Here is a 27,523-nt window from a genome sequence, read left to right on the forward strand (position 1 = left end):
CAAAACTATAGAACACTTCTGAAAGAAATTGAGGAAGACACAAAGAGATGGAAAAATATTCCATGCTCATGGATTGGCAGAATTAATATTGTGAAAATGTCAATGTTACCCAGGGCAATATACACGTTTAATGCAATCCCTATCAAAATACCATGGACTTTCTTCAGAGAGTTAGAACAAATTATTTTAAGATTTGTGTGGAATCAGAAAAGACCCCGAATAGCCAGGGGAATTTTAAAAAGAAAACCATATCTGGGGGCATCACAATGCCAGATTTCAGGTTGTACTACAAAGCTGTGGTCATCAAGACAGTGTGGTACTGGCACAAAAACAGACACATAGATCAGTGGAACAGAATAGAGAATCCAGAAGTGGACCCTGAACTTTATGGGCAACTAATATTCGATAAAGGAGGAAAGACTATCCATTGGAAGAAAGACAGTCTCTTCAATAAATGGTGCTGGGAAAATTGGACATCCACATGCAGAAGAATGAAACTAGACCACTCTCTTTCACCATACACAAAGATAAACTCAAAATGGATGAAAGATCTAAATGTGAGACAAGATTCCATCAAAATCCTAGAGAAGAACACAGGCAACACCCTTTTTGAACTCGGCCATAGTAACTTCTTGCAAGATACATCCACGAAGGCAAAAGAAACAAAAGCAAAAATGAACTATTGGGACTTCATCAAGATAAGAAGCTTTTGCACAGCAAAGGATACAGTCAACAAAACTCAAAGACAACCTACAGAATGGGAGAAGATATTTGCAAATGACATATCAGATAAAGGGCTAGTTTCCAAGATCTATAAAGAACTTATTAAACTCAACACCAAAGAAACAAACAATCCAATCATGAAATGGGCAAAAGACATGAACAGAAATCTCACAGAAGAAGACATAGACATGGCCAACATGCACATGAGAAAATGCTCTGCATCACTTGCCATCAGGGAAATACAAATCAAAACCACAATGAGATACCACCTCACACCAGTGAGAATGGGGAAAATTAACAAGGCAGGAAACAACAAATGTTGGAGAGGATGTGGAAAAAAGGGAACCCTCTTACACTGTTGGTGGGAATGTGAACTGGTGCAGCCACTGTGGAAAACTGTGTGGAGGTTCCTCAAACAGTTAAAAATATACCTGCCCTACGACCCAGCAATTGCACTGTTGGGGATTTACCCCAAAGATACAAATGCAATGAAACGCTGGGACACCTGCACCCCGATGTTTCTAGCAGCAATGGCCACGATAGCCAAACTGTGGAAGGAGCCTCGGTGTCCAACGAAAGATGAATGGATAAAGAAGATGTGGTTTATGTATACAATGGAATATTACTCAGCTATTAGAAATGACAAATACCCACCATTTGCTTCAACGTGGATGGAACTGGAGGGTATTATGCTGAGTGAAGTAAGTCAGTCGGAGAAGGACAAACACTATATGTTCTCATTCATTTGGGGAATATAAATAATAGTGAAAAGGAAAATAAGGGAAGGGAGAAGAAATGTGTGGGAAATATCAGAAAGGGAGACAGAACATAAAGACTGCTAACTCTGGGAAACGAACTAGGGGTGGTAGAAGGGGAGGAGGGCGGGGGGTGGGAGTGAATGGGTGACGGGCACTGGGTGTTATTCTGTATGTTAGTAAATTGAACACCAATAAAAAAAAAATAAAAAAAAAAAAAAAAAAAAAAAAAAAAAAAAAAAAAAAAAAAAAAAAAAAAAAAAAAAAAAAAAAAGAATCTGGTTAAACATATTTGCCTCCCTTTGTCTTTTTTTTTTTTTTTTAATTCTATCAGGTGGTCTATAAGAGCATTTTTAATTGTCTTTGACATCCTTTTTAGGATCCTATCCCTTCCTGGAGCAGTAGCTTATTGGTCTAAATGAAATAATTCAGAGATTTCTTAGGATGATCTTGGTGAGGTCTCTTACACAAAATCATGGTGCCTTTCTATTCCGAAACTGGGTAAGGTACTTTCCCTAATCACAAGTGAACTCCTCAGTAAAACAGGGATTAAAAAATATCTACCTTGAAGAAATTAAATGAGATGACATTTACGTAAGCAGCTGGTCCATTCCTAGCACATGAAATGACAGCTTCCTTTGTCTTCGATTTGTTTCTGACTTTTTTGTACTAGGGCCACATTTTATGTCCTTTTCTGCTAGTCTCAAAGCATCTTGAGAACAGGATCTATGTTTTAAATCCTTTTTTAGCCCTTTACCATGTGTTCAGTAACAAAATGTTGAATAAATTAATGAATGACCAGATAATCTCTAAGGTCTTCCTGACCTTTTAAATTCTCTGATTTTGATTCTTTCAATGTTCTAGCTGCTTAGAAGCAATTTAGAGAATTCCCTTAAAATGAGTATCTGCCGTGTTAAGGGATTTTCTATTTTGCAATCTTATAAAATATGTATTATATTACTAATAAGTGTGTACCTGAGTCCAGGAGCTGGCTGCAGTAGTATAAGAAACCACCTCAGTTTATGACCTTGGGCCTGATTCTTTGTCTAGTGTGAGGTAGGTCAAAGTGGTCTTTCTCAGCAGTGCTCTCTTGGGAGGATCCCTGTGAAAGATAAGCAGGAAATATGCATTAGTTCTTTGTCATGTGACTTGGAAGTCCTGCATAATAGAGGCTGAGTTTCATGATCTATTCCTACCAGGGCTCATAGAAATGCTTTTTGTGTTTTAGGTGAAATTAAGGTCTGGCTAATGGGGTTAGGCCAACTCAGCTGATTAGAAGAGAAACTGATCCTTTCAAATCTAGGGATAGAACCTAGCCCTTCCCTACATAGGCAGGTCATTCTTGAGTCATTTGTACAAATGAATTGCTGGGAGAGGATGCCAGTTGAGGCTGTCTTTACTAGTTGGTCATTGTGCCTCTGAGATGGACAGCAAGCTGGTAGAAAGCATGGGGGCTGTCAAATTTAGATCTGTGTTTAAATTGTGGTTTGGATAGATGAATTCCAGAACCTCAGTTTTTTAATATTTAAAAAGGGATAGTATCAGCCTTCTAGGTGTGTAGGGTGATGAGTTAGATAGTATGTTAAATGCGTAGTGTCATGCCTGGCAGTGAGATTAGGCCTGATGTAATGATAATGATGACGCATTTCAGAAGAGGCTTAGACTAAATGGTCTGCCACTCAAAGTATCAGCCCTGAAGCCTGCCTGAGGAATGTCCCAAACTTCTGCACTTTATGACAAAAGTCCAGACTGCGTCGGTGGTACTGTTTTTCACGGATCTGGAAAACGTGACCACAATCTGGGGGAAAGAAAAGACTCAATTGTATGTTTCATGACACAATGATTTAAAATACTGGCCCATCTGAATAGCTTCAGTCATCCCTTCCCTACTCATTATCTAGGAATTGTCCACTTAAAGCTGTTTGGGGGGAATGTGTTTAGTAAAGTTATCTCAATTTATTTTCAGTTCCTGATACTCAATGTGATTTGCTTTCCTTTAATTCTTGAAAATGTAAATATGGCAGTAATAAAAATAAGCATCCTTAAGTCCATTCCACATGAAAAGCCTTTTTTTAGACAATAGAGGGTTCTGAACTGTACTTCTAAGTATTGGAAGAGACTCTGCGCCAAGCTTAGGTAATTAGCTTGTGGAGATCACTTCACAGTGGATCAGTCATTCTCCATTTTGGAGGCTCAATGTGTCATGGTGAGGTTCTCCAACAGTAGGTGAGTTGGATTCCATGTAGTACAATTGATTTTTGGTTAGCAGATCTTTGTGTCCATGTGTAGCTACTAACAGATGCTGAGAAAGGTGGTAGTGAAGAAGCTAGGATTGATGACTGTGAGTTCCAGAACTAAAATCAAATTCCTGTTTCTTTTACATGTAGCTATTTTGAACTGGAGAGCAGTGGTCTGAGGGATGAGATCCGATACCACTATATGCATAATGGGAAGCCTAGGACCGAGGCCCTTCCGTACCGGCTGGCAGATGGACAGTGGCATAAGGTCGCGCTGTCTGTCAGTGCCTCTCATCTCCTGCTCCACATCGACTGCAACAGGTATGTCTGTGCTTCTGTTTTTTAGTGATTCTGTCCTTGAAAATGAGTAGTGGGAAGGGGACAGCTATCAAACCCCTCCAGGCCTTGCTGGGAAATAAAAACCAAGGGACCCTAATTGTAATTTAACCTACCAAATGGGCCATTAGATGTGCTGAAATGACCAAGCGTAATATGCTAAGAAAACAGTTCATTAAGATGAAACAGTATCCTGTGATTAGGAACAAATGTACAAAAGGTTGATGACAGATTGGGGAATAGTAAGTGCACCTCTGTGTACCCCAGGCACCAGCTGAAATTCCACGGAGCCGTGATCACAGTTAACTGTGATCTATTGTTGTTGAGTTCTTTCCACTTGGAAGCGAACAAGCCAGCCTACCTTAGAATGAAGCTGAGAAGCCTGTGCCACTGAAGCAGCTAATTCTATTTCACTTCATCAAGCACAGCTTTGCTTAAATATCTTTTCCAAATGGAGGCTTCTTAAAGAGGCTGTGCTTTGAGTCTTTGGGAATTAATGCCATCCATTCTCTGCAGAGGAATGAGCCTTTCGGCTTGCCAGTGGATGGCAAGACTATTTGTGAGACCTGGGGGGTTTCATCAGGCATTGTGAATTGGGGTGGGAGGGAGACCTCATCCCCCATGTGTGTCACTGGAATCAGGTTTATTTCAAGCTGAAAACAGACTGTCGGTCTCCATTGGATCATTTCTGGCTGGACAACTGGCTAATGGTGGTTGAGGAGAATGTTTTGATCTCTTTAAAAATCTGATGAAAATCCTAATGGAAAGCCATCTTACAGAGGAAGTTTTTGCATTGCTAGCAGCGCCCATGAATTAAGTGTTGGTTCTTAACAATAGTGTCGAAATTAAAAATGACTGTTCAGCCATAGGACTTGTTCCATTAGGCCCAGGATAAAAAACAGGTGTGCTGGGGACAACCTCCTTTCTGAAACTGAACAGGAGGAAAAACAATCCAAGGTCAGTCAGCTCCAGACTACATTTCTGAGGAGGAGGTATTCAATTGCAGTTCTAGCTCTGCAGAGTGTTTTGGAAAAGGACTAGAAGGGCAGAGAACAGAAATGAGTGTCAGGCTTAAGGGAAGTTCTGACACCTTGAAATGGGTCTTGGTGCATTTTGATTTACTTAAGATGCTTTCTGGACTTGGGGAAGAATTGTGGTTTCAGATTATAAGTGTGCCTGGACAAAGTTTCCGTAGAACCACTGGCTTCTTTGACCCTATTGTCCTAACTTGGGCAGCCTGGATAAAGCCAGCCTCAGCCACTTTGCCATCTTCAAGAGCTCATTGGTTCTTTCAGTTTTTTAGAACTCCAGTCCAGGTAGCAGTCTTCTTGTTGCCCTGCTCCCATCTGTATCAGCCCAAATGGGAGAGCAGAAAGGCCCTGCACGTCCTATGCCACAGGTCAGAAAGACGCCTCAAAGCTCTAGTTTTAGTAATTCCCACCTGAAAAGTCTGGAGGACACTGCTGGTTTCTTGCTATGCAATTTCTTTCTTCCTCCTTTTGAAAGTTTTGTCTTCTTTTTTTCCGAATATTCTCTCTGGGGAATCTAATGTTTCACACTCTCACAGATGCTCTGGTTCATATGAAACATTCTTTTCTGTCCTGCTCAGCCACTTGTCCGCTCTGAATTTGGGCAAGTAAATTTCTTTGCATCTCCATTTTTCAATTTGTAAACTGGGATAATGCTTTTACTCATAGATGGGAATGCTGAGTGAGATAATCTAAGGTGCCCTGGGTGGCACCTGGCCTTTGATGCGCAGTCCAGGGTTCACTGTTGACTCTGCACATTGATGGTACCTCTTTGTCTCCCAACTTTCAAATGCTGAATGTCCTTCTTGGCTACATTGGCCTTTCTACCAGGAAAGTGGGTAGAGGATAGGAGAGCTGGAGCCCACAGTGTTTTATAGGGTTAGCTCCATTTATAAAGAACAGACTGAGGGGGATTCTGAATATCCCTTCATTTCTCTGGAAATTTTTCATTTTAGTTCATGATCTAACATGTCCTTTATATAAGATCTTGGAAGGAGAATGTAAAGTTGGCACCGGTTAATGATTCATGGGCCCAAATACAAATGAGGTTTTTAGATAAGTCAGGGGAAAGAAAGGCCTGGAACAACTGGGCCACAGGAGGGGTAAAATTGATTTTTGGTATAATCCCCAAATCTCATGATACCTAAGAATTACTGGGGAACTTATAAAAAAAAATTGGGTCACCAGGCCCCATCTCTGATTTGCTGGATCAGATTCCTTGAGGGTGGAAACTTCTGAGAAGCTGTATTTTTAACAGCTCTTCATGTGGTTCTTATGCAGGTGATCTAGCCTTGGTACCTGGAATGGTATTTGAAGACCATTGGTTTAGGTGGAAGGGGGAGGAAGCTGGAGAAGAGGCTAGGCTGCAATGAATAAGTGAGGGACCTTGGAAAATCAAGTACCTGCAGGAGAACCCCCACACCCCCCGCCCCCGACCCTGGGAAGGAAGAAGAAAAGATTAAGGAAAAAGTGGGTAGTGTCTAGCCTATAACACAGGGTTACCTTCTTTACATGTTTCTTCCTAGCCAGCACTAGCTGATTCTAGAGTGGTGCAAGCTCTGGTCCATGTATCAAGTTGCTGGTCTACTAATATAGGCCACTCTCCCGAAGAGTGAATGTCACAAAGGCTGATTTTTACTCTTTAAGCTATGCATTTCACACTACCGAGATTCTTCTTGATGGCTTTGCCCCTTAGAGGTATATTTTTTTTCCTTAACCTGTCACCTGCTGGAGTTCTGCTGGCTAGGTGATAAACGGGGATGTGATAATATTTATTGGGTATTGACTTGTGCTTGGCATAGCGCTAAGCATTTTATATAGGTGAATTCATCCCATACTCCTGTTGTTACTTGTTTTATTTTATTTTTTAAAAGATTTTATTTATTTATTCAGTGAGAGACACAGGCAGAGGGAGAAGCAGGCTCCATGCAGGGAGCCTGACGTGGGACTCGATCCCAGGTCTCCAGGATCACACCCTGGGCTGAAGGTGGTGCTAAACTGCTGAGCCACCCAGGGCTGCCCTGTTACTTGTTTTAAAATGATAGAACGGAGCTGACATTATATGCCTGCAGTCCTGCTTCTAGTCAGTGGCTGTACTAGGATTTGGACCCAAATCTGCTTCATGAACATTCTGTTAGGCTGTTCAGCACAGCAGTGGGGACCATTGCACTGGACTTGGAAGCTAGGGAAGGCCAGAGTCTGATTCAGTGTGAGCAGTTTGCTTCTTTCTAGTATTTTCCTCCCACACATGTCTTAGATTCCTGATCATTGGAGTTGTTTGGTAAGATATGCAGTCTTACTATTGGAGCTCATTGCATTAGCCTGGGGAAGGGACCTTTATTTATTGAGCATCTACTACAGGCCAGGACCCTTCTGGCCATAATATTCCTTAGGATAGTCCTGTGGGGACAATTTTATTAGTCCTGTTTTACAGACTTGGAATTAGAAAGGCTCAGATAAATAACTGGTCTCAATCCTGTGTAAAATACGTGCCAAAATTTTGAACCGAGATCTGACTCCCAAGCATTCATCTTTCTATCCCTGCACGCCACTTCTGTAAAGTGTTAATGACCTGTACTTTCCAGGACATAGCCACAAGCACACAAGGGATTATTCGTAGGAGAGAAATGCTATAGAAGTTTCCAGAACCATAAAAACATTTAAAATAGGAAGATTTCCTGGGCAATTCCATTGTTCTGAGGAACTGGTATGTGGTGAGATAGGTGAGATTTCCACCTTTTTAAGATTAGAATTGAGAAACAGTCTTTTCAGACCTAATTACACTAATTGTCACAAGAAAAGTGACTGCTATTTTAGTTGGTCGTTTTACACTTTCTGCTTGCTATGGAGACTAACACTTCTCTTCCTGCTTCAGCTGTTTAGCTGGGCCTAGTTTTAGAAGCTCTCAAAGTCTGGGTAGCAGATTACCTCAAGCTGGAAACAGAAAAGGAACCATTCAGTTGGGGGATCAGCCTGATTATCTCCATTGCTTTGGGTTTTTCTCCAGCTTCCTTTATACTAATAATTGCCAACAAAGACAAGAATGAGGTCTGCACTAACCTTCCTCAGGTTCTCTCAGTCCATTTTCCACTCACCCTGTGGCCTGTTCCCATTACTCAGAGCCCAGAATCCACTGACATCTGGGATTCAGTGCATAAGTGTTCTATTTTTTTAAAAGATTTTATTTATTTATTCATGAGACAGAGAAAGAGAGAGAGAGAGACAGAGACACAGGCAGAGGGAGAAGCAGGCTCCATGCAGGGAGCCCAACGTGGGACTCGATCCCAGGTCTCCAGGATCAAGCCCCAGGCTGAAGGCAGCGCTAAACCGCTGAGCCACCCAGGCTGCCCCATAAGTGTTCTATTTACCCCAAAAGATTTTCTTTCCTCCCCTTTGGTAACTTTTAATCAACTTATCAAATTAATGTATTGAGTGCGTTCTCTGCCAGGCTGTGGAGGATGCAAAGAAGTGAGTCCTTGGCCATCAGAAAGCTCATGGCTTGTTCAGTCACTTTTAATTCTGAAACAACCAGGGCCCCCCATAGTGATTGGCCCTGGTCCCCAGATATAGAGAAAGCATGGAGATGGGCTGAAGCCCTGTTAGTAGGCTCATTTGACAGTTTGTGATAGCAGCAGAACAGCGGAGAGAACTGAAAATGGTTACTCCCAGCATCTTGATCTTGAAGTAACTGGAACTGAGCTTCTCAGTAGTTAAGGGACAGACTCAGAATGTTTATCATTCAAATGGCACATTCATCCAGCCCTAGGCCAGCGCTTTGTGCAATATGCAGGTGTCCCTATTTTAAGCCAACCTCTTATTGCCTCACTGCTGGAAAAAGTCTCTCACACAGTCCTATTGCAACAAAGCTCTGAACCCTCATTTGTTCAGACTTGTACAAGTGTGTACACATGTGCAGCTTGATTGTACACTGACAGGAAGTTAATGGTTACAGTCTAGATCAGAAACACATTTTCCTTTTAATACATGCTGTTTACTGCAGAGCATATTGAATTTTTGCATACAACTGATCTTGAGCATACAGAATTAGAGAAAACTTACTATAAATCACTGAACAAGTCAGTAATTCAACATTTTTGTCTAATATTTCAGAGTAACTTCAGGATATGAGCATCTGTTTCTCTAGTTTTTTTTCATAATGAAATATGTTGATATGGCATTTACTTCCCAGGGAGCTCCTGGAGTATTTACAAACATCTTATTAAACCTAAATTCCTTATGGTAGTTCAGGCACGTGTATACCATTCTATGTTGATTTTTATAAATTTTTTGCTATAGTAAGGAGGGGAGAATTAAGAGAGGGCTCTGAAACACCACAGCTTCCAAGAGATCCTGGCCAACACTCAATCATCCTGGTTTTTCGACTGATTTTTCACTTCACAAACAGGAACACATGCACACAATTTACTGAAATGGAGATAAAATTGACAAAGCAGCATATGCCTCATCTCCAAATAACCAGCAGCTCCAGATCTTCTGTCCAGAAGAAGAGATAAATGAACTTGAGAGGATATACCTGTGGGTAAATATAAGTAACAGTATAAGGCACCAATACGAGAGATGTCGTAAGGCTGTATGTGACGGATTGCTGGATTCCTGGTGGAGGTGCTCAGGTTTGGTAGATCACAGGAGGCAGAGCTGGACATGTGGAATAGCCTCTCAGGGTCTTACCATCCCAGGTGAAAATGCATTACAATTTCTGCAGCTTTACAGTTTTGTCACTGTGTGATTTGATTCTGTACCAGTCACATGAGAGAGAATTCAGTGGGGAATGAGGTTCATCTTGTAAGCATTACAAAGCCAGTCACAGTCCGGTGAGAGAGGAGGGTATATGCATGAGTGGTATCCAGTTGAGGGAAAGCTTGCAGGGAGGGCCAGAGAGGGAGGTAGGAGAGAGGGGAGGGAAGGAAAGGGAAGGAAGAGCTCTTCTCTGTGGCTTAATCTAGACTGAAACGAGTGCTGAATCTTTGTGTTGGTTTTTCCATTTATAAAACGTAATTTACATACATTATGTAGGCGTGTGAAATCAGGCCATTTGTGTCTTACTTTCCTTGAAGAGTCTTAGTTTGTTCATTAACTTGTTTGACAGGAACTATGCTTGCATCTGTAAAATGGAATAATAGCGACTCTTCAAACATAGGGTCATTGTAGGAATGTAGCAAGGGAGGATGCACAAAATCTTGATGATTTCAAGCTGCTTTATATGGCATCATGAAGGACTATAAACCTATAGACCTATATACCATCATATAGGAGAGGTGTTACAGTATATTGGAAATGAGTTCAGTATAGTCACATTTTCACATGTATACAAACAGCTCATGTCCCATGGATCAGGACCTAGTGTCATGTGGATCTATGGTGCAATGTAGGGTTTGAGGACAGTCCTGTCCTTGAAGTTATTCTGATGGCCAAATCTTGAGCAATGCTCTCCAATAATTTTGGCCTCATGGTTGGTAGTATAGGACAAAGGTGCATGGTTTTTATACCAGTGGAGCACCTTTAAAAATATGTAATTGCAGAATCTCTTTAAAAACAGGTAACTATGGTGAAGAGGGAAGAAAACAACGTCTCCATTGTGATAAGGTCTTTTGTTGATCCTGGCAGGGCCTTGAGAATGCAGCTTGGTGTCTTTCCTTTTTTTATTTGTGTGAGAGAAGAGGTGCAGAAATTTGCTTCCCCCTTGCAATCTCAGAAGCCAAAATTATTACAGCTTTTATGAGGCTATGGAAAGCCAGGTAAAGTTTTACTGAGTGAGGAAACTCACTTGTTATATATTCCTAAACAAAATAGTTTTTGCTTTTCTGCTTGGAAAATCTGGCTTTTAAGCACAAAAATATTCTGGACTACACACTAGAGCTGAAAGAGATTAATAAATTCATATAACCTTGGGGAAATAACATACTGTCTCTAGGCCTTAGCTCTCTAGGTATACAGTGAGGGACTATAGGACCAGGTGATCTTTAGGTTTCCTTCTAACTCTGATCTTCTGGTCCTGTGCCTGATTTACTTAGGGCGTGCTCACCCCCCACCCCCAATCTTCAGGACCCTGGAGAGCAACCCAGTTTGCTGTCTTCACCTTGGGTTTGCAAATGATCTGAAATTTTTTTTTAAAAATATTTTATTTACTCATGAGAGACAGGGGCAGAGACATAGACAGAGGGAGAAGCAGACTCCCTGCAGGGAGACTGATGTGGGAATTGATCCCTGGACCCCAGGATCACGACCTGAGCTGAAGGCAGATGCTCAACCACTGAGCCACCCAGGCAATGATCTGAATTGATAGGTGGGTTGATAGTACAGCATGCTGTTGGTGAGCAAAGTCTAATTACCCTAAATGCCCAATCTTTTTTTCCCTCATTTGTCTCTCTTCTTGCTGGAGTAGATGCTGAAACATGCATTATTTGATGCTAAGGGATGTTGGCCTCATGTTCTCTCCATCTTGTGCTCTTGGTGTCTTTGAGTGTTCTGCTCCAGACACGTGGCAGTGAAGAACCTTTGGGGGATGCTGGCTGACCTGGCAAAGAAGGCCTTGGTAGATCTAATACAAGATGGAGCAGTGCACTGTAGCCAGCAGATGATGGATAGTTGTGCTGTTGAAAAACATTTCTTCTGAACATTGAAGGAAGAAAAATCCTTTGCTGCCAAGCTCTAGAGAAATAATGGGGGAGACTGGATCAAAAGACCCAGGTGGCCAGTGTCGTAGAAATCTGGGCAAAGTGGAGAGTGGCTGCTTGACTGTTGGGCCCCTGGGACATTAGAGTATTGAATATCTCCTTCTGACTGAGCCCCTCTCAGTTCTACCCATGTTATGTGCCCTGTGGCTTACTCATTCCAACCACATTAGGTAGGTTCCCAGTTTAACTTTGCCATGTCTTCTAATGACATCCATAGCAGACCTATTTCTAATTTTGTCTTTTCAGGAACCTTCATCTTTTCCTCCTGTTCCCTAGTGGGCTTAATGAGTTGCACTCTGGTGCTTTTAGATTTGCAAATGGAGAAGACAAAGAAATATACTAGAATCTATCCTTTATTTATTTGCTGGTTTGTTGGCTACCCAAGTAGATAGACAAGAGGGCACTTTATTGCATAGATGGGACCCAAGATGTATTAGAATAGAAAGGAAAACAGGACCGCAGTTCCAACGCCAGTGATTACATGTACATGCCTTCAGACACATCCTGAGTTGTCATTGTATTGCACGCACAAGGGTCTATACCAGGTAAATGGAAGGAGAAATGGGCTGCAAGAGAAATAAATATGTTCTTGTAGGAAAAATATCGATGCTTGCATCTTTTATTGTTACAATTTTATTGTCTTCTTGATGGATATACACAGTTATTTTTTAAAAAAGGAAAGCAAGGAGAGAAAAGTCAAACCAGTATGATACAGGTGATGGAGTCTTGCCTTTCTAAGGAATATATTGTCTCTGTTCCTCTTATGATTCACTCATTGGTTTAGAGCCTTGGGGAATAAAAAATGCATGAACCATGAGGACTTTTTAATTAGAAAAAAAAAAAACCCAAATGCTGCATTAGTTTTTTAGTTAGACCAGCGGTACTAATGTGGTCATTGAATGGATTTTCTACACCATTGTAAATCCTCTTTCTGGAAACTCAAAAAGCAGCTAGAGTGGTTGGATACAAAAAAACAGATGTATAGTTGTACCTGTTTGGTTTGCTTTATTTATTTATTTTAATTTTTGTAGGGGGTCTGATGGCAGTATGGTGCAAGGATGAGGAGGCTTGGAAGGAAAAGGTTTCTGCGTATTGTTTTCCCTGCTCTAACCTAAAATTCTTTTTTTTTTTTTGGTTCCTCAGCTTGTCGTCCTAATTTCTCGTGTTTCTCCCATCAGGAGTTCCAGAACCACTAAACCAGCTGGTTGGTTGATGTGCCTTGGCCCTCACTTGAGGGTTTTCCTGGGCAATTAGAGTGAAAATCCCCTTCTCTTTAAAAGATCTGTGTGATGCGGTTGTCTGTAACTCTTCCTCAGGAATGTCAGGCTGCATCTCTACTCATTAGAGTCTATTAGTCAGAGGGTATCACTTTCCTGACAGCCAGTGTCACACACAGGAGCGTACAGGCTTGGAATTGGGGCCATCAGCTGCCTGCTTTGGGACGCTCAGAATGCCTGCATTAACTAGAATGGAATTTTATCTCCACTGGAGGAAAACCGCTCCAGGCTGTGACCTCCTGGTAACAAAGCAGTTGACTCACTCACTCACTCTGTGCACTTTTGCTAATACTTGTTCTCCAGGTCTGATGATGTCTGTAAAGCACAGGCAAGGAAGGAGCTGGGGAATGTAGGATTCCCTTGTCTTGAGTTCTTCGACAATTAAGCCTCAGAGGCCCAGCACTGCTGGGTGAAGCTCAGACTATCTTGCTTGGTCATGAGCGAGTTGAGATTAGTGTTTGGCATTCCTTTAGAGAGGATTCCTCCAATCACTTGATCTTCACTGTAATCCTCTGAAGTAGATAGGCTTGCATCTTCTAGGTGGGGACTTGTGAGGTGCTGAGAAGAAAAGGGCCTGAACTAGGAGTATGTAGTAAGTCTACACAGGCTGGAACCAGCCTGCGGAGGTTTGTCTTCTCCACCAATCATCTGTTTTTTTTTTTTTTCTCCTCCTTTTTATTTTTAACACCCTCACGTGACTTGTATCTTCTCACAGAAAAAGTACAATATGTGCCATCTATAAACTGAAAAAAACAAAGGCCAAGTTATATGTGCTACTGAGCTACTTTCTAAGATTCGGGATGCTAATCGGCTCATGGGGCCACTTCCCTGGTCAGCCAAAACCGCTCTTCTTGTGGTGCCAAGCACTGTTGGCCTTCAGACTCTCCAAGAGTGGTATTTTTAGACTCTCCTTCCTTCCTGGAATCTGAGAGTTAGATGGGTTAATGGTCTCAGTACCACAGAGAGAATATCCGGTCAGGTCTTTGAATGGCCCATCATCCTCATGTGATTTGTATGGCTTGCATGTACCTCTGTGCTGATGGGTAACGGCCAAGGACCTAATCTTAAATCATGACTGACCGCAAATGAGCCATTTGGCCATTTCTTCAAATGTGCGAGAGATGAATTACAGTAGTCTCCAGCGTTACATGGGTGGTTTTATACTGTTTAAATATAAATTCTGATATTCATGAATTCAAGGCGATAAACTCTGTGTTCTTTTAGGTGACTTTGCAGTCACAAGGTCTCATTAAAAACTACTGGCAGTGAAATAGAGTTGGGGTTGGGGAAACCCCATTTAGGAGGACATCTGTCATTATTGCTACTTGTATTAGTAGCTAATTAGATACATACTAGAGCCTGCAGGAGCTAATAAGAGCGAGGCACAGGAAGTAGGTGAGCACCTTGGATTCAGAGTAATTTTCACTGGTAGCAATTTTTCATAGACATTCGGGTGACATATAAGGACTTGACTTTGCAAACCTGATTACCATCCTCCCTTCCCATCCCAACATGTAGGTAAGTGCGTTTAATGGCCTCCTGTAAGTTTTAGGATTAAGGTCACAATCCTTAATATAGCTTTTAAAAATTTTTGCATACTTTGGTCCAAGTTTCCTTCTTCAGTTTCCTCTTGCACTGCTTTTCCTGCTTCTCTGACCTCAAGTTCTTTCAGTTCCTTAAGGGAGACCATCTTCATATATGCCACAGGACCTCTGTACGTGCCATTTCTGGAATATCAAGCTCAATTTTCTTTACCCTTAATCTTCAGGACAAAGGACATTTCTTGTGTCTGATACTTTGACTGTAAAATAGTATTCATTTTCCTGCAGAGGAGTTTTTGATCATTTCCTTGATGTCTGCTTTCCCTACAGGCTGTAAGCACCTTGAGAACTCACTGCTGTATCCCCAATGCACGTTATAAAGCTGTCATAATACATAGTCAACAAATACTTGTGAATACCTGAATACAAATGAAGAGTTATGTGTTTTTTTTTTTTTTTTTGTGGGGCGGAGGAGGTCTGTATTTGTGGCTTCTGATCTGTGATCTTAGCATTCTAGATGGTTCCGTTTGTTAAGTCCCCTTGTTCTTCGCCTTAGTCACCTCTCTGGACTGAATGGGCATCATTTCTTCCTGTTCTACTTTACAGGATTGAAGAGAGGATCCAGTGGGAACTTGCATAGACTGTGTTGCAAATTTCCACACACTTTGTAAATATCAGGCACAAGGAATGGTGAAGTTGAAATGATCCTAGTATTTCTGCTTTGAACTTCTGAGGATTATTTCCTTGAGGAAGGCAGTTAATCTCTAAAAGGTTTTTGGTGATTTCCTGGTCTGATTCACAGCACAAGGTGAACCATGCCTCATTCTCAAGTTGAATTTACATGTGTCCTGTGTCCGCAGGAGCTCTGGCAGGCATGAATGAGTGTAGGTGATTTACACATAGGATATGAACATAAACCCATCACGGGTAGGATTAAGGGCCAATGTGCCCCCTCTGCTGGGAAGCAGACATAATTGGGTGGTACATGTGTTGGTCCTGTAAGGTGGCTATATCACCATTATAAAATTCTGTTGCTCTGCTTCTTGAAACTGCATTAGAGGCTCAGAATAAGGGCCTCCTATCAAGCACATTAAATTAAGCCCTGTGGGCAGGGTTTTGTATTTTTTAAAAATGAATTTGATGCCATATTGGTATAGCCTTATTGTGAAGCCTAATGGATTTTTTCTTTCCTTTAATATTTTCAAATCCTAAAAGGTGCTTGCCAGATTCACAAAATAAAATGTGTACAAGAAGGACAGAAATTCTGGGGAAGTATGTGAAGATTGGGATAAAAATTTATAGTATAGGCTTTTTTTTTTTTTAGCTTCTATGATAGAATAATCTGATTTATCAATGTACTTCCTATGTAAATTACATAATATTGTTACAGTACTGGAATAACATAAAAACAGAAAGGTGAAAGCTATCTAAAACCATACAATACTTACCACCCTACTCTTAATTCCATTGCACAGAGGTGATCGTTAGCAGTTGTATTTCTGTTTTCTGGGTTTTTCTCTTTGCATATACACACATTTTTTTTTTCTCTGAAAGATGAGGTGGCACTATATGTACTATTCTTCAGTTGCTTTATCATTTAACAGGATGAAGCCTTGCCGCATCATTGGTGTGGAGAAGGAACATAATAAGGAGGGAGGAGGGCTTTTGTTTTTTGTAGGATAGTCTAGACGGTTCTGTGTTCAGGCAGTGTATGTAGCAATATTCACCTGCAGGCCTGTAGCCTCCTGCTTTGGGCTCTACACAACAGTGACCATAGAAACATGGCAGGGAGCCAAGAGCCACTGCCTTTGATCAGCATGTCCTGTGTCAGCTGTGTAGCTGGGGGAGATCATGGCAATTAGCCTCTGCTGAGATATGGGGGTTGCAAGATTGAAGTGGGTATGTGATGTGGATCAGAGCATCCAAGCACGGGCATAATGCTGTTCTTTTGGGTGACTACAGTGGAGCTGGTGCTGTCCTGGGTCAGGCATTAGGTAAAGGCAATGAGAGAAGGTATAGTTTAGTAGTTAAGAGCACAAGGTTTTAGAGTTGGACAACCTTGGATTTCAACTTCACCTCTGACTCGAGTTATAGGATTCTTGGCAAACTTAGCTTCCCTACGCCTTAATCCTAAGATAAAGATAATGCCTTCCTCGCTAGTTAACCAGAATTAAATAGAACCATGCACGTGTTTTAGGACACTGCTGGCTGCAAAAACAGTGGCTTTAGCTGTATGGATATATAACGGTCACTTAAAGAAGTTGGGATGAGGCCATGCCTGAGAGGAGTTTGTGCTGTGGTCATCTTGGTGGGACCAATGCATCCTTTATATCCTTCTCTGTTCTCCTCAGCATTGTCTCTAGGTGCTTTCCACTGGAAAAGGGGAAGAGCATTGCTGTGATTGTCATAGACTAACCATTCTTCTTTCCATGGTGCAGGCACATTGCTCCAACAAAACTCTGAGGTACTTTGAGCAAAGAGGTGGAAATTGTTCTTGGGTTCTTGGATAGGCTGTCAACAGTGGCCCCAGTTTATCAACAGCTTAGAGCTGTGCCCGGAAAGAGTTCAATACATACCTCCGTGGTGATGGCTGCTGATGAATTTGATAGTGATGGTTCTTCTGTGTCTGAGCAGAGCAGAAGCGAATAGGACAAATCCAAGGAGGTGATATCAGTATCTGGTGAATTGGGAGTTATTTATGTACTCCTCTATCCCTGCCATCAGGGCGTCTTTAAGGCTGTGATCAAACAAAGGAAAGAATATGAGTGGATGGAAAGTTGCCAGTGTGGTTCCTACCTTGAGTCCATCAACCCTGGTGGGCAGGGCAGCTCCTGTTAAGGCTTTGCTCTGGGAAACCAGGCTTGGACCTGTTGCTGGTGCCCCTCCCACATGCAGTGCCATGGCAGTCCCATCGAAGCCAGCGCCTGATTGTAGCTTCTCCCAGGACCTGCCTTCCCCTTCTCACTTCATATGCTCCCAGCTCTTGGGTTCTTGGCTCACTGATCCCTGGCTTTTGATGCCTGCTGCTTTACATAATCAGTCTGGCAACTCATTTGGTTTCCTTCTGTTTACTGACCTCAGAGCTTCAGGGCACCCCTGCCAGCACTAGCCCACAGCATACCCCCTGGCAGGATAGCCCTTTCCTGCCCTTAGGGAAGATCCAAACCTTGGCTTTCACTGATTGCCTGATGGTGACTCCTTCCTGTACTTGGATCTAGTTTTCTTGCTATGCTTAAGCTGCAGATGGCATCCCCAGCTTGGTGGGGATGCTGCTTAACTCACTAGAGTTCAAGCCAGGCAGCAATGGAATCGACATTTGTGGATGGGTCCAGTGCTTCACTTGGAGTAACTCTGACATCTGGATTCTGGATTTCAGTGAAGAATAGAATACAACGTTGATAGAATCTGTGAAACTGTTCAACATACAAATTATGTGACTGAGCTTTGCCCTAAAGTTCATCCTTGCTAAGTGCTGTGTGAAAAAGGTGATCTGAACCTTGCAAGATGAGCAATCATGAGGATCAACTATATTGTCACCTTCAGAAGGGAGTGTGCTTAGGTATTGGCTCCAGTCTTCGCTTAAGGGGGAGAGGCAGTGGGATGGTGGGAAAAGGCTTGTTGAAGTCTGGGCTGAGTATCTTCCATGTGCTTCTTCAAAACCCTTCTCTCCCCTCCCTTTTCCACTCCACTGTGTCCTGGCAGGCTGACCACGGGTTGCATCAGCAGGTTTCTACATCATCCAGATTGAGTTTCTTCAGCAGGAAGAACAGACCTGAGGTGAAGGAGAGGCAAGAGAGGACAGGATGTCTGTTTCCCGAGCTCTTTCTCTATGGGGTCACCTTGGGCTGATGGAGCTTCTTGACTGAAAGCCACAGGCCCTATCCGATGGCCCTGTATGGGTTCCCTGCCTTTTCATGCCCAGAAAAGAGATTCCCTAGCTCCCCTTTATAAACTCTGTGTTGGTACACCATCCCTTGTGGTTTATCTACTCTCTGTTCATACTTTGATAAATAACTTATTCGCTTCAAATTGCCAAACCTCTATATTTCCAACCGAGATCCTGATTGTTACGGGTTCAATATCAGAGACCTCGGATCACTCTCTGGCTTTACCACCTCGTAGCTTGCGTCCTTGGGCAAGTATCTTAATCTCTGAGTCCTGGATTGCTCATCAGTAAAAGTGAGGTGGCAATGGTCCTCCTAACTCAGCCAAAAGAAACAGCATAAATTGGGCACAGTGAGCCAGGAGCTTGGGGAAAGCAGAAAGCTTTGAGGATAGAGCATGTAGGTCTCCAGAGAGGACTCTGCATCCTCACCCAGTTCTCCAGCACAGTTAGTGAGAGGCATATCTGATAGGAGGACCAGATCCAACAATGATCATTCAAAGTTGATCCTGTAGGACCTCCTCTTCCATATATCTCCACCTAGAATCTTATGGAATACAGATGAGATCCCCTCTAATTACAAATTACTTAGGATGACATTAGGCTCTGTAAGGTGGGCTCTAGGATAAGTCCCTTGCAAAACCTAACTATGTGGTCACAAAAGAAGAAACTGTCAAAATGGTGCTAAGGGACATAGATGAAAAGGCCGATCCTTTGACTTTTGTGTTTTGCTACTCAGAGCACAATATTGGTAAGAGTAAATCCTGTTATATGTGTCCAAGATAATCTGACACTGGTTGTTAAGAAAAAAGAGAGTGGTAGTGGCATTTATATTGGAAATTTCTTTGGAAGGTCTTGTGTCTGAGGTTTGAGAGAGAGGTGGGCTGACTGTTGTTGATGTCTTCATCAGGTCAATCATCTCCTCCTCTTTTATTGTCTCTGAAGGACTCCCACCACGTGAAATCATCTTGATTGTCTACCGCTGAAAATTTTATGGGGTTGTGTTTTCCTGACCAATACCCCTCGTCTCCAGTGAAGAGTATTAGCAACTTAACTTGTCTCATTTTAATACTGTGTCCCCAGCATGTAGCTGGATGCTTGCTTGAGCATTTGTTGAATTAAGTAGATTAACAAATAAGGGAAGGAATCCTTTATGTAAGTGGCCATGTTGGATAACAGAGAGAATTCTAGGCCTTTTGAAGAGCTCATGTCTAGTATTCTTTCCACAGCACTGAAGAGATTGGGATGAACCCATAACTCCAAGACATGAAATGCTCAGGGTCCTAACAGAAGCAAAGACACAGGTCAGCTGTTAGAGGATTTGAATATGGGACAATTGACTTCTGGGGAAGTGGGAAGAATAAAGAGTGGTTTGAGTGAGGCTTTAGATGAGAGCCTGATTGCTGTGTTCATATCCAGAACCATTTCCACTGGTTTCCCTTTCCCTACTTTAATTGGGCCACAGTTTCATCATTTGTTAAACCCACCATCTAGGATTTTTTTTTATTTGAATACATAGAAAATATATAGATCCATGTTTGGCACATAGTAAGCACTTAGTCATGGTTTTTATTACTAGTAGTAATAGTAGCAATAGTAAAAGGAAAAGACGGAAAATGTTATGAAATAAAATTCACTGACTCCTAGCGAGTAGGGGAGAAGGCTTGGTTCCTAGCTCTTGCTCTACTACTCAACTTTGTAACCTTCAAGTACTTCCCGTCTCTTTTGGCATCATGCAAAATGAGGACTTTGAATTTGGTGCCTGGGTGGCCTCAGGCTGTGATTATTTGCTTAAAAGCTAGGTCTCAAGGATAGACAGTATTTGTGTATTAGCACAGTTGCATGTGTGTGTGGGGGGAGGGGGAATAATCTTGTGATTTTCATTTTTCCAATACTGTAAGGTTATTTATTTATTTATTTATTTTTAATTTTTTTTTTATGATAGTCACACACACACAGAGAGAGAGAGAGAGAGAGAGAGGCAGAGACACAGGCAGAGGGAGAAGCAGGCTCCATGCACCGGGAGCCTGACATGGGATTCGATCCCGGGTCTCCAGGATCGCGCCCTGGGCCAAAGGCAGGCGCTAAACCGCTGCGCCACCCAGGGATCCCTGTAAGGTTATTTAATAGGAAAAAAACCCTTATGTTTTTTTGTGCCCACTTGTACCCCAGCACACAGAGCTTTTGGTACCTTGTAGGTTCTCAAATACCCATTGGTTGCTTGGCTGACAAGTTAGGTTGGGTGTTAGGGGTGTTAGAGTCCAAGGGGATCCAGAAGAGCCAGGAAAAGGTGAAGGATCATTTCATTCCTTACTTTTTGGATTGTCAATACACATTTAGATCATCTTCACCCAAATATACTTTAGTTAAGAGGGAAATGGAAGGCAGAAAGTAAGAAGGGACAAAGTAGGAAGGAACACCTATTGATCAGATGTCCATGTATTGGGAGCTTACATACAGTGTCTCACTGAATGTTCAGAACAAACCTGTAAGATGCAGGAACAGATGTTTTTAAGGCCTCTTCATTTCCATTTTGACCACAAAGAGGTAGGCACAGGGAGGGCTAATTTCTAGATCTGATAAAGGAGGGAGGCAGGTTTGAGGTGACATTGAAACTCAGGCCTGTACGGCTCCAAATCCATCATAGACTCCTCTTCAGTGAGGTGATAACTCCACATCTCCTCCTCATATCCTTGACACCTAGTCCTCTCTCTCACATATTGCTGATGAGCTTGCCTCCTTGTCTGACCCAGAAAATAATCAAAAGAGAACCTTACTGGCTCTTCCTCACCACCTCTACTAGCCTATCTGCTTCTGTACCATGGACTCTGCATTCTCTATTTCTGTGCATCCTCACCATGTTCATGTCTAGGGCCATTCCCCTTCCTTTGCAGAGAATCCCTTGTTCAGGATGTCAGTTGAAACACACCTCCAATAGCATCAGTTTTTCCCCTCAACAGGACTCTCAAGCAGCATAAATACTTTGAATAAATCCATCATACATAAATAAAAACCTTTGTTTAATCCCAAACCCATTTCCAGCTGATGCCCCTATTCTCTAATTATAAGAAAATTTTCAGGAAAGCTTGTAAATGCTCATCTTCACTTCCTCCCTCGCATTTTCTTCTGAATCCATCCTAGTCAGGTTTCATCCCATCATGGTACCAAAGAAACATTAAAGTCTCCCAAAACTTGCATGTTGCCAATTCCAAGGGTTGATTCTTTGTCTTCATCTTACTTGGCCTATCAGCTGCATTTAACATAATTTGTTATTCTCTCCTTGAAAATTATTCTTCACTGGATTATTAGGCCATCAGTGATCAATTGGACCATCAGCTGGAGTAACCTTTCCTTACTTTGTACCATACTCGAACTATAATGCCATGAGCAAATTCTGTTAATCTTCATAATATATCTAGGATCTGACCACTTTTCACCACTTAAACAACCACCAGCCTGCTCCAAACCACTAACATCTCTCCTATGTATTGTTAAAACAGTCTGCAACAGGCTTCTCTGATTCCAGTGTTGCTTCATCCCTGTTCCTAGTCCTTTCTCACCTCCTGAACCAGAGAAATCACTTAAATGAGGGCCTTACAATCCTTGACTCAAAACTTCCCATCTCACTTAGAGTGAAAGATTGAGTCCATAGCATGCTTGAAAATCCATGGTACTCTAGCTCCGTGATGCTTTTCCATTCTCCTCCCTCGTAGACTTCCCTGCCTCTTGTGCCCTAGTCACATCTGAGTCCTTGATACTGGTTGGACACATCACACACGCTCCTCCTGCCCTAGGGCCTTTGCATTAGTCCTGCCCAGTATACTTTCTCTTTGTATATTCTCTTGACTTGCTTCTTCACTTTCCTTATTCAAATGCTGTCTCGTCAATGAAATACATAAAGTAGGAACCCTCCCACTACATTGTACACTATTCCTTTTACTCTTCTATTTTCTTCACATTTATCACTTTATTCGGTTAAATGTTTGTACCTTTCTCCCAAGATGACAGGGATTTTCCCTATAGCAGTATCTTTAGGACTTAGCACAGTGCCTCACCCATATTAGTAACTATCTGTTGAAGGAAACAATGAATGACCACAATATATTAGTGCTTTCATATTTAATATACTCTTAAGCTCTTTGAGTTAAATGTGCATTTCGTTAAAAATATATTAAAGCAGATGTTGGATTTTTTCAGAGCCACCAAATGGCTGAGAAGTGGAGTTACCTGGTCCGAGAAGGCCTGAAGGGCCTAAAGGATAGGTGTGAGGATGTTTTGCAATAGCAGAGGACTGCTAGCCTGGTTGGAAGTGCTGCTGGGTCTCTTTCTTATTTGGGAACTGACAGTGATGTGGAGTCAGGTGAAACAGGAGAAGTGGAGTAGAGGGCATAGTGAGAAAAAGGACCAAGAATTGCCATCTTTTGAACAGATACTGCAGCCAGGCCCCGTGATGTTATAAATATTTTATTTCAATATCACCTAGGAGACCTCTATCACCTCTTTATTTGACCAGAGGTTAAATGATTTTGCCAAACTCGACTAGCTCAGAAGGATTAGAACAGGACATTGTGGCCCTGCAATCTCATTGGTGGGAAGGGAAAGGTGAGGCTTAAGGAAGTAAGTAGCTTAGGGTTCTCTTCAGGTCTCTGGTTTAATAAACAGCTATACATCTGGAATATTTAGACTCAAATAGTAAGTTTTTTAGAAAGTATTCGTCAAGCCTGACCCCACCTTGAACCAGTATGACCAGATTTCTATAGCTGAGGCTCTTTTTGGCTCTTCCAAATGGCACGATTTCCTCCTGTTTTGCTTAGATGCCCCAAATCCCTCTGGTTCAGAGGCAGGCTTTGGGTCTGCATGGGGTCAGAACTCAATATAGAGGTAGGGTTAGGGCCCAGGAGTGTGGAGTGTCCTGTTCGTCTGCAGTGTAGTGACCTGTGCCAATAATTGAGTTGAGGGTGAGGGTTAGGGTGAGGCTCAGTTCTTGGTTGGTGTTCTGGGGTCCCCTGAACTTGGAGCTTGGCTCAAGTAGTCCCTCAGATTTCTCTAGCTCTGGCTCTTTGCCACTCTTCTGAATGGTATCATTATACCTGTGTTGCTTGTGGAGTCTTCTGGTATCCTCCAGGTGTCCCAATACCCTTGGGGTTTGGAGCCAGGCTTTGTGGAATGGTTGGGTAGAACCCAATCTAGCATTAGGGTCAGGGTCAAGGAGCATGCAGGGTCCTATCTGCTGGCTGTGTGGAGACAGTTTGGAGGGCTGAGTTAAAGGCAAGGGTTAGGGTGAGGCTCAAAGTCATGGTTAGTGTTCATGGGGCCTCTGAACTTGGGGCTTGGTTCAGCGGTCCCTCAAATTTCTCCAGCTCAGGCTCTTTGTGGCTCTTCCAAATGGCAAGATTTCCACCTTTCTTGCTCGCCAAGTCTTTTGGTGTCCTTCAGGTGTCCCAGGTTCCTTCAGGTTCAGACCTAGGCTTTGTGGCTGAATCTAAGGTTAGGGTTAGGGCCCAGTAGCTTGGAGGGTCTTAAAGGCTTGCAGTGTGGAGACATCCCCAGAGGGCTGAGTTGAGGATAAGGGTTAGGGTGAGTCTCAGTCTCTGGATTGGTGTTCAGGGGAGCTCTGAAGTTGTGGTTTGGTTCAGGTGTCCCTTGGATTTGGCCCCTGAGCCTCCAGCTCAGGCTCTTTCTCCTCCTCCAAATGGCATGATTTACTCCTGTGTTGCTTGCCTAGGATTCTGGTATCCTTTATGTGCCCTAAATCCCCTGTTGTTTGAAGCTAGGCTTTGGAGCAGGGTTGGGCTAGAACCTAATCTAGGGTTAGGTCCCAGGAGTGTGGAGACCTGGCCGGAGTACTGAGTTGAGGGTGAGAGTTAAGGTGAGGCTCAGGCTGAAGGTTAGTGTTCAGGGGTCACTAAACTTGAGGCCTGGCTCAGGTGGACCCTCTAATTTCTGTAGATCAGGCTCTTTGCTGCTCTTTGGCACATTTTCCTCCTATATGGCTGGCTGAATCTTCTGGTGTCCCTCATGTGTCCCAAATCTCTCTGGGTTTAAAGCCTGGCTTTAGGGCTGGGTCAGGTCACAATCTAATCTTAGGTTAGGGAGTTTGCAGCATCTTATGTGCTGGCAGTGTGGAGACCTGCCCCGAGGACTGAGTTTAGGGTGTGGATTAGGGTGAGAGGTTCAGGTTCACGGTTGGTATTCATGGGGTCCCTGAATGTGGGATTTGGCTTAGGTGGTCCCTCAGATTTCTTGAGCTCAGATTCTTTGTTGCTCTTCCAAATGGCACTATTTCTTCCCATGTTGCCGCCTAAGTCTTCTGGTGTTGTTTAGGGTGTCTTAAGTGTAAATATTTGTAAGTCCCATATCTAGTATGAGTTAAATGTCCAGAATAAAGAAATTCTACAACTGTATAACAAACTCTGTTCAAAAATGGACAAATTGTGTTTGGACATTCATCTTCTGAGAAATGTCTAAATAGAATGTGTGAAGATCCTCAACATTCTTTAAGGAAATGCAAATCTGAATTACAAATACCACTTCATTCCATCAGGATGGCTATGATTTAAAAAGGAAAATATCTGTTGGTGAGAATGTGGAGAAGTTAAGAACCCTTGTACATTGCTGGTGGGAATTTAAATGACATAGCTGCTATGGAGAGGTTTAGTCATTTGTCAAAAAACAAATGACCCAGCAATTCTACTCACAGGTATATACTCAGAGGAATAAAAGGCAGAGTCTTGGACAGATTGTTGCCTACCAGTGTTCATTGTGGCAATTTTCACAACAGTCAAAAGGCAGAAGCAACTAATGCCTATTAACATATGAATGGATAAACAAAATTTAGCACATAAATGCAGTGGAAAGGAATGTGGTCCTGGTGCGTGCCACAACATGGATGAGCTTGAAAATGTTTTACTTAGTAAAATAAACACCAATGGACAAATATTCTGTGATTCTACTTGTATGAAATATGTATAGTAATCAAATTCATAAAGACAAATCGATTAGAGGTTAATGGACTAAGGGTTAAAAGAATAAGGAGTCATTGTTTAATGTTTGCAAGGTTTCTGGTGTGATGAGAAAGTTTTGAAAATGGTGGTGGAGGTACAACATCCCGAATGTAATTAATGCCACTGAATTACACACATTTCAATGGTTTAAGTGGCAAATTTTATGTTAACAATTTTACCAAAACTTAGTAATATACCCACCCAAAGCATTGAAGGATGTCTTTTAAACAGATAAATTGTACGTGAATTCTATTTCAGAACTTAAAAAGGAAATGCGAAATATCAAAATCCAAATCTGCATACTGAGTGGGCTTATCATAAATCTGGGAAAATTGACCAGTAAAGTCAGTGCTGTGGTAGATCCTGGTAAAATTATTAAATTTTAAATAAAACCACTGTCATGACTTCAAGACAAAAAGACCTTATCACTTACAAAGAAGAAATTCAGATTGGCATCAGACATTTTGACAGCAACACAGAAGGCAAGACAAAAAGATACATTTTCAATAAAACTCGAGGAAAGATAGTATGAGAAAGTCTTCTCACTTTGACAGCTGAATTCAGTGTTGGTGTTTTATGTGGTCATGTAAGTGCTAGGAAGGTGTCTCAGACCAAGGGACCAGAAAGAGTGCAAGAAACTTCCAGGACCTGCGAATAGGTCAGTAGTGCTGTAGTCTTTGTAAAGTCAAGTGGAGACTCTTAAAGCCTTAGATTTAATCGAGTAATTCATTTATTTATTCAGTTAATTGATATTTCTTGAGTATTGGCAATGCTCAGTGATGTGTTACTGAGAGTTGTGAGTCAGATCTATATGAAAAGGTGAGGGGGAGATTAAAGAGACTAGGGAATGCACATACAAATTCCCATTTATGCATGGAAATGTAGCATGGCATTTACTTGAATAATGTAATTCTAAACATCCCCTTTCAATTCAAAATTTGCATTTCGACTTTTCCATTCCATTAGAAGTGCAGGTGGACAGTTCTTCCACTTAAAAGGCAGAGGGAGCCAAGCCAATATATCCATTGAGTAATCACATAACAGTGGAGAGATGACTGTGTCCAGCATCTGATGAGACTGACACAAGTGCAAAAATAAATGAAAACCACTTAAGTGTATATTCTGTGTCTGGCACTGGTCTGGGTACTGGGGAAAATACCGCAGCAAGCAAGAGCTGGTTTTGGCTTTCAAGTTGCCCACACATCCATAAATTTGATGACATTATAGGGTGTAAGCAAGGGTAGGCACCATGATGGGGTGAGATGCTCACAAGTTTTATCATCATATGTCCTGGTAAGCAGGCATCCAAAGACTTCTGTTCTTCATTTGAATGTAGGATTTTGATTTTCAGTGTATCTTCCTATACGTTTTCATGCTAGCTAAAACATTTAAGTTGTAAGTAACAGAAATCAACTTGAATAGTTATAGCAGGGTTATAAAAAGATGACCAGATTCTCTCATGGACTGAATGTAAGGAAGGGGATGTAGCTGGATTACTGGGAGGAGCTGGAAAACCAAATTCAGGTGGTTTAACACCTTTTTACTGAACCATTTCACATCAGTATTGGGCAACAATATTCAAAGCAAGTACTTCACAGTATCATGTTGAGCCAAAAAAAAAAAAAAAAAAAAGTCAAGCAGGTGTCATTTTCTTAATGTAAAATGTGAGGAAATAATCTCAGGCAGATGAAGTCCTTTTTGCCCTAAGGCCACATCTCATGTGTAGTGGTTAAACCTAGAATTTAGAGTAGAAGGCTTCTGATTCTTGGACATTTTCTTTTCCCATTTGTCATCTTTAAAACATACTTTTTTTTTTTTTTTACTAGTATGCCAAAATTTCCCCTTAGGGATTCCCTCACCTTTTAAAATTTTTTGTCATTCATTTTGACTTTGAAATTAGACTCACTTGCATGTCCTTGTTGATAGGCTTCTTTGAGACCTCTCTGAAAACTGGCTTGAATTTACACTGTATGACCTGAACATGAAGGGGCCTCCAGGAAAGGGGATAATTAAAGAGATGAGTGGGAGATCTCTGTTGTTTCAG

General features: G+C 42.0%; 1 protein-coding gene across 2 annotated transcripts in view; it reads left to right on the top strand.

Annotated features, from left to right (window-relative positions):
- The window catches only part of NELL1 (neural EGFL like 1), an 820,299-nt gene that overhangs the window by 126,103 nt on the left and 666,673 nt on the right, over window positions 1-27,523 (top strand). For both annotated transcript variants that reach the window (XM_025459768.3, XM_025459770.3), the window contains exon 4: window positions 3,866-4,036. In XM_025459768.3, the coding sequence (XP_025315553.1) occupies window positions 3,866-4,036 (171 nt within the window). The remainder of the gene's footprint in view (window positions 1-3,865; window positions 4,037-27,523) is intronic.

Source organism: Canis lupus, chromosome 21 (genome assembly GCF_003254725.2).
Source record: "Canis lupus dingo isolate Sandy chromosome 21, ASM325472v2, whole genome shotgun sequence".
In the NCBI taxonomy this organism is placed as follows: Eukaryota; Metazoa; Chordata; class Mammalia; order Carnivora; family Canidae; genus Canis; species Canis lupus.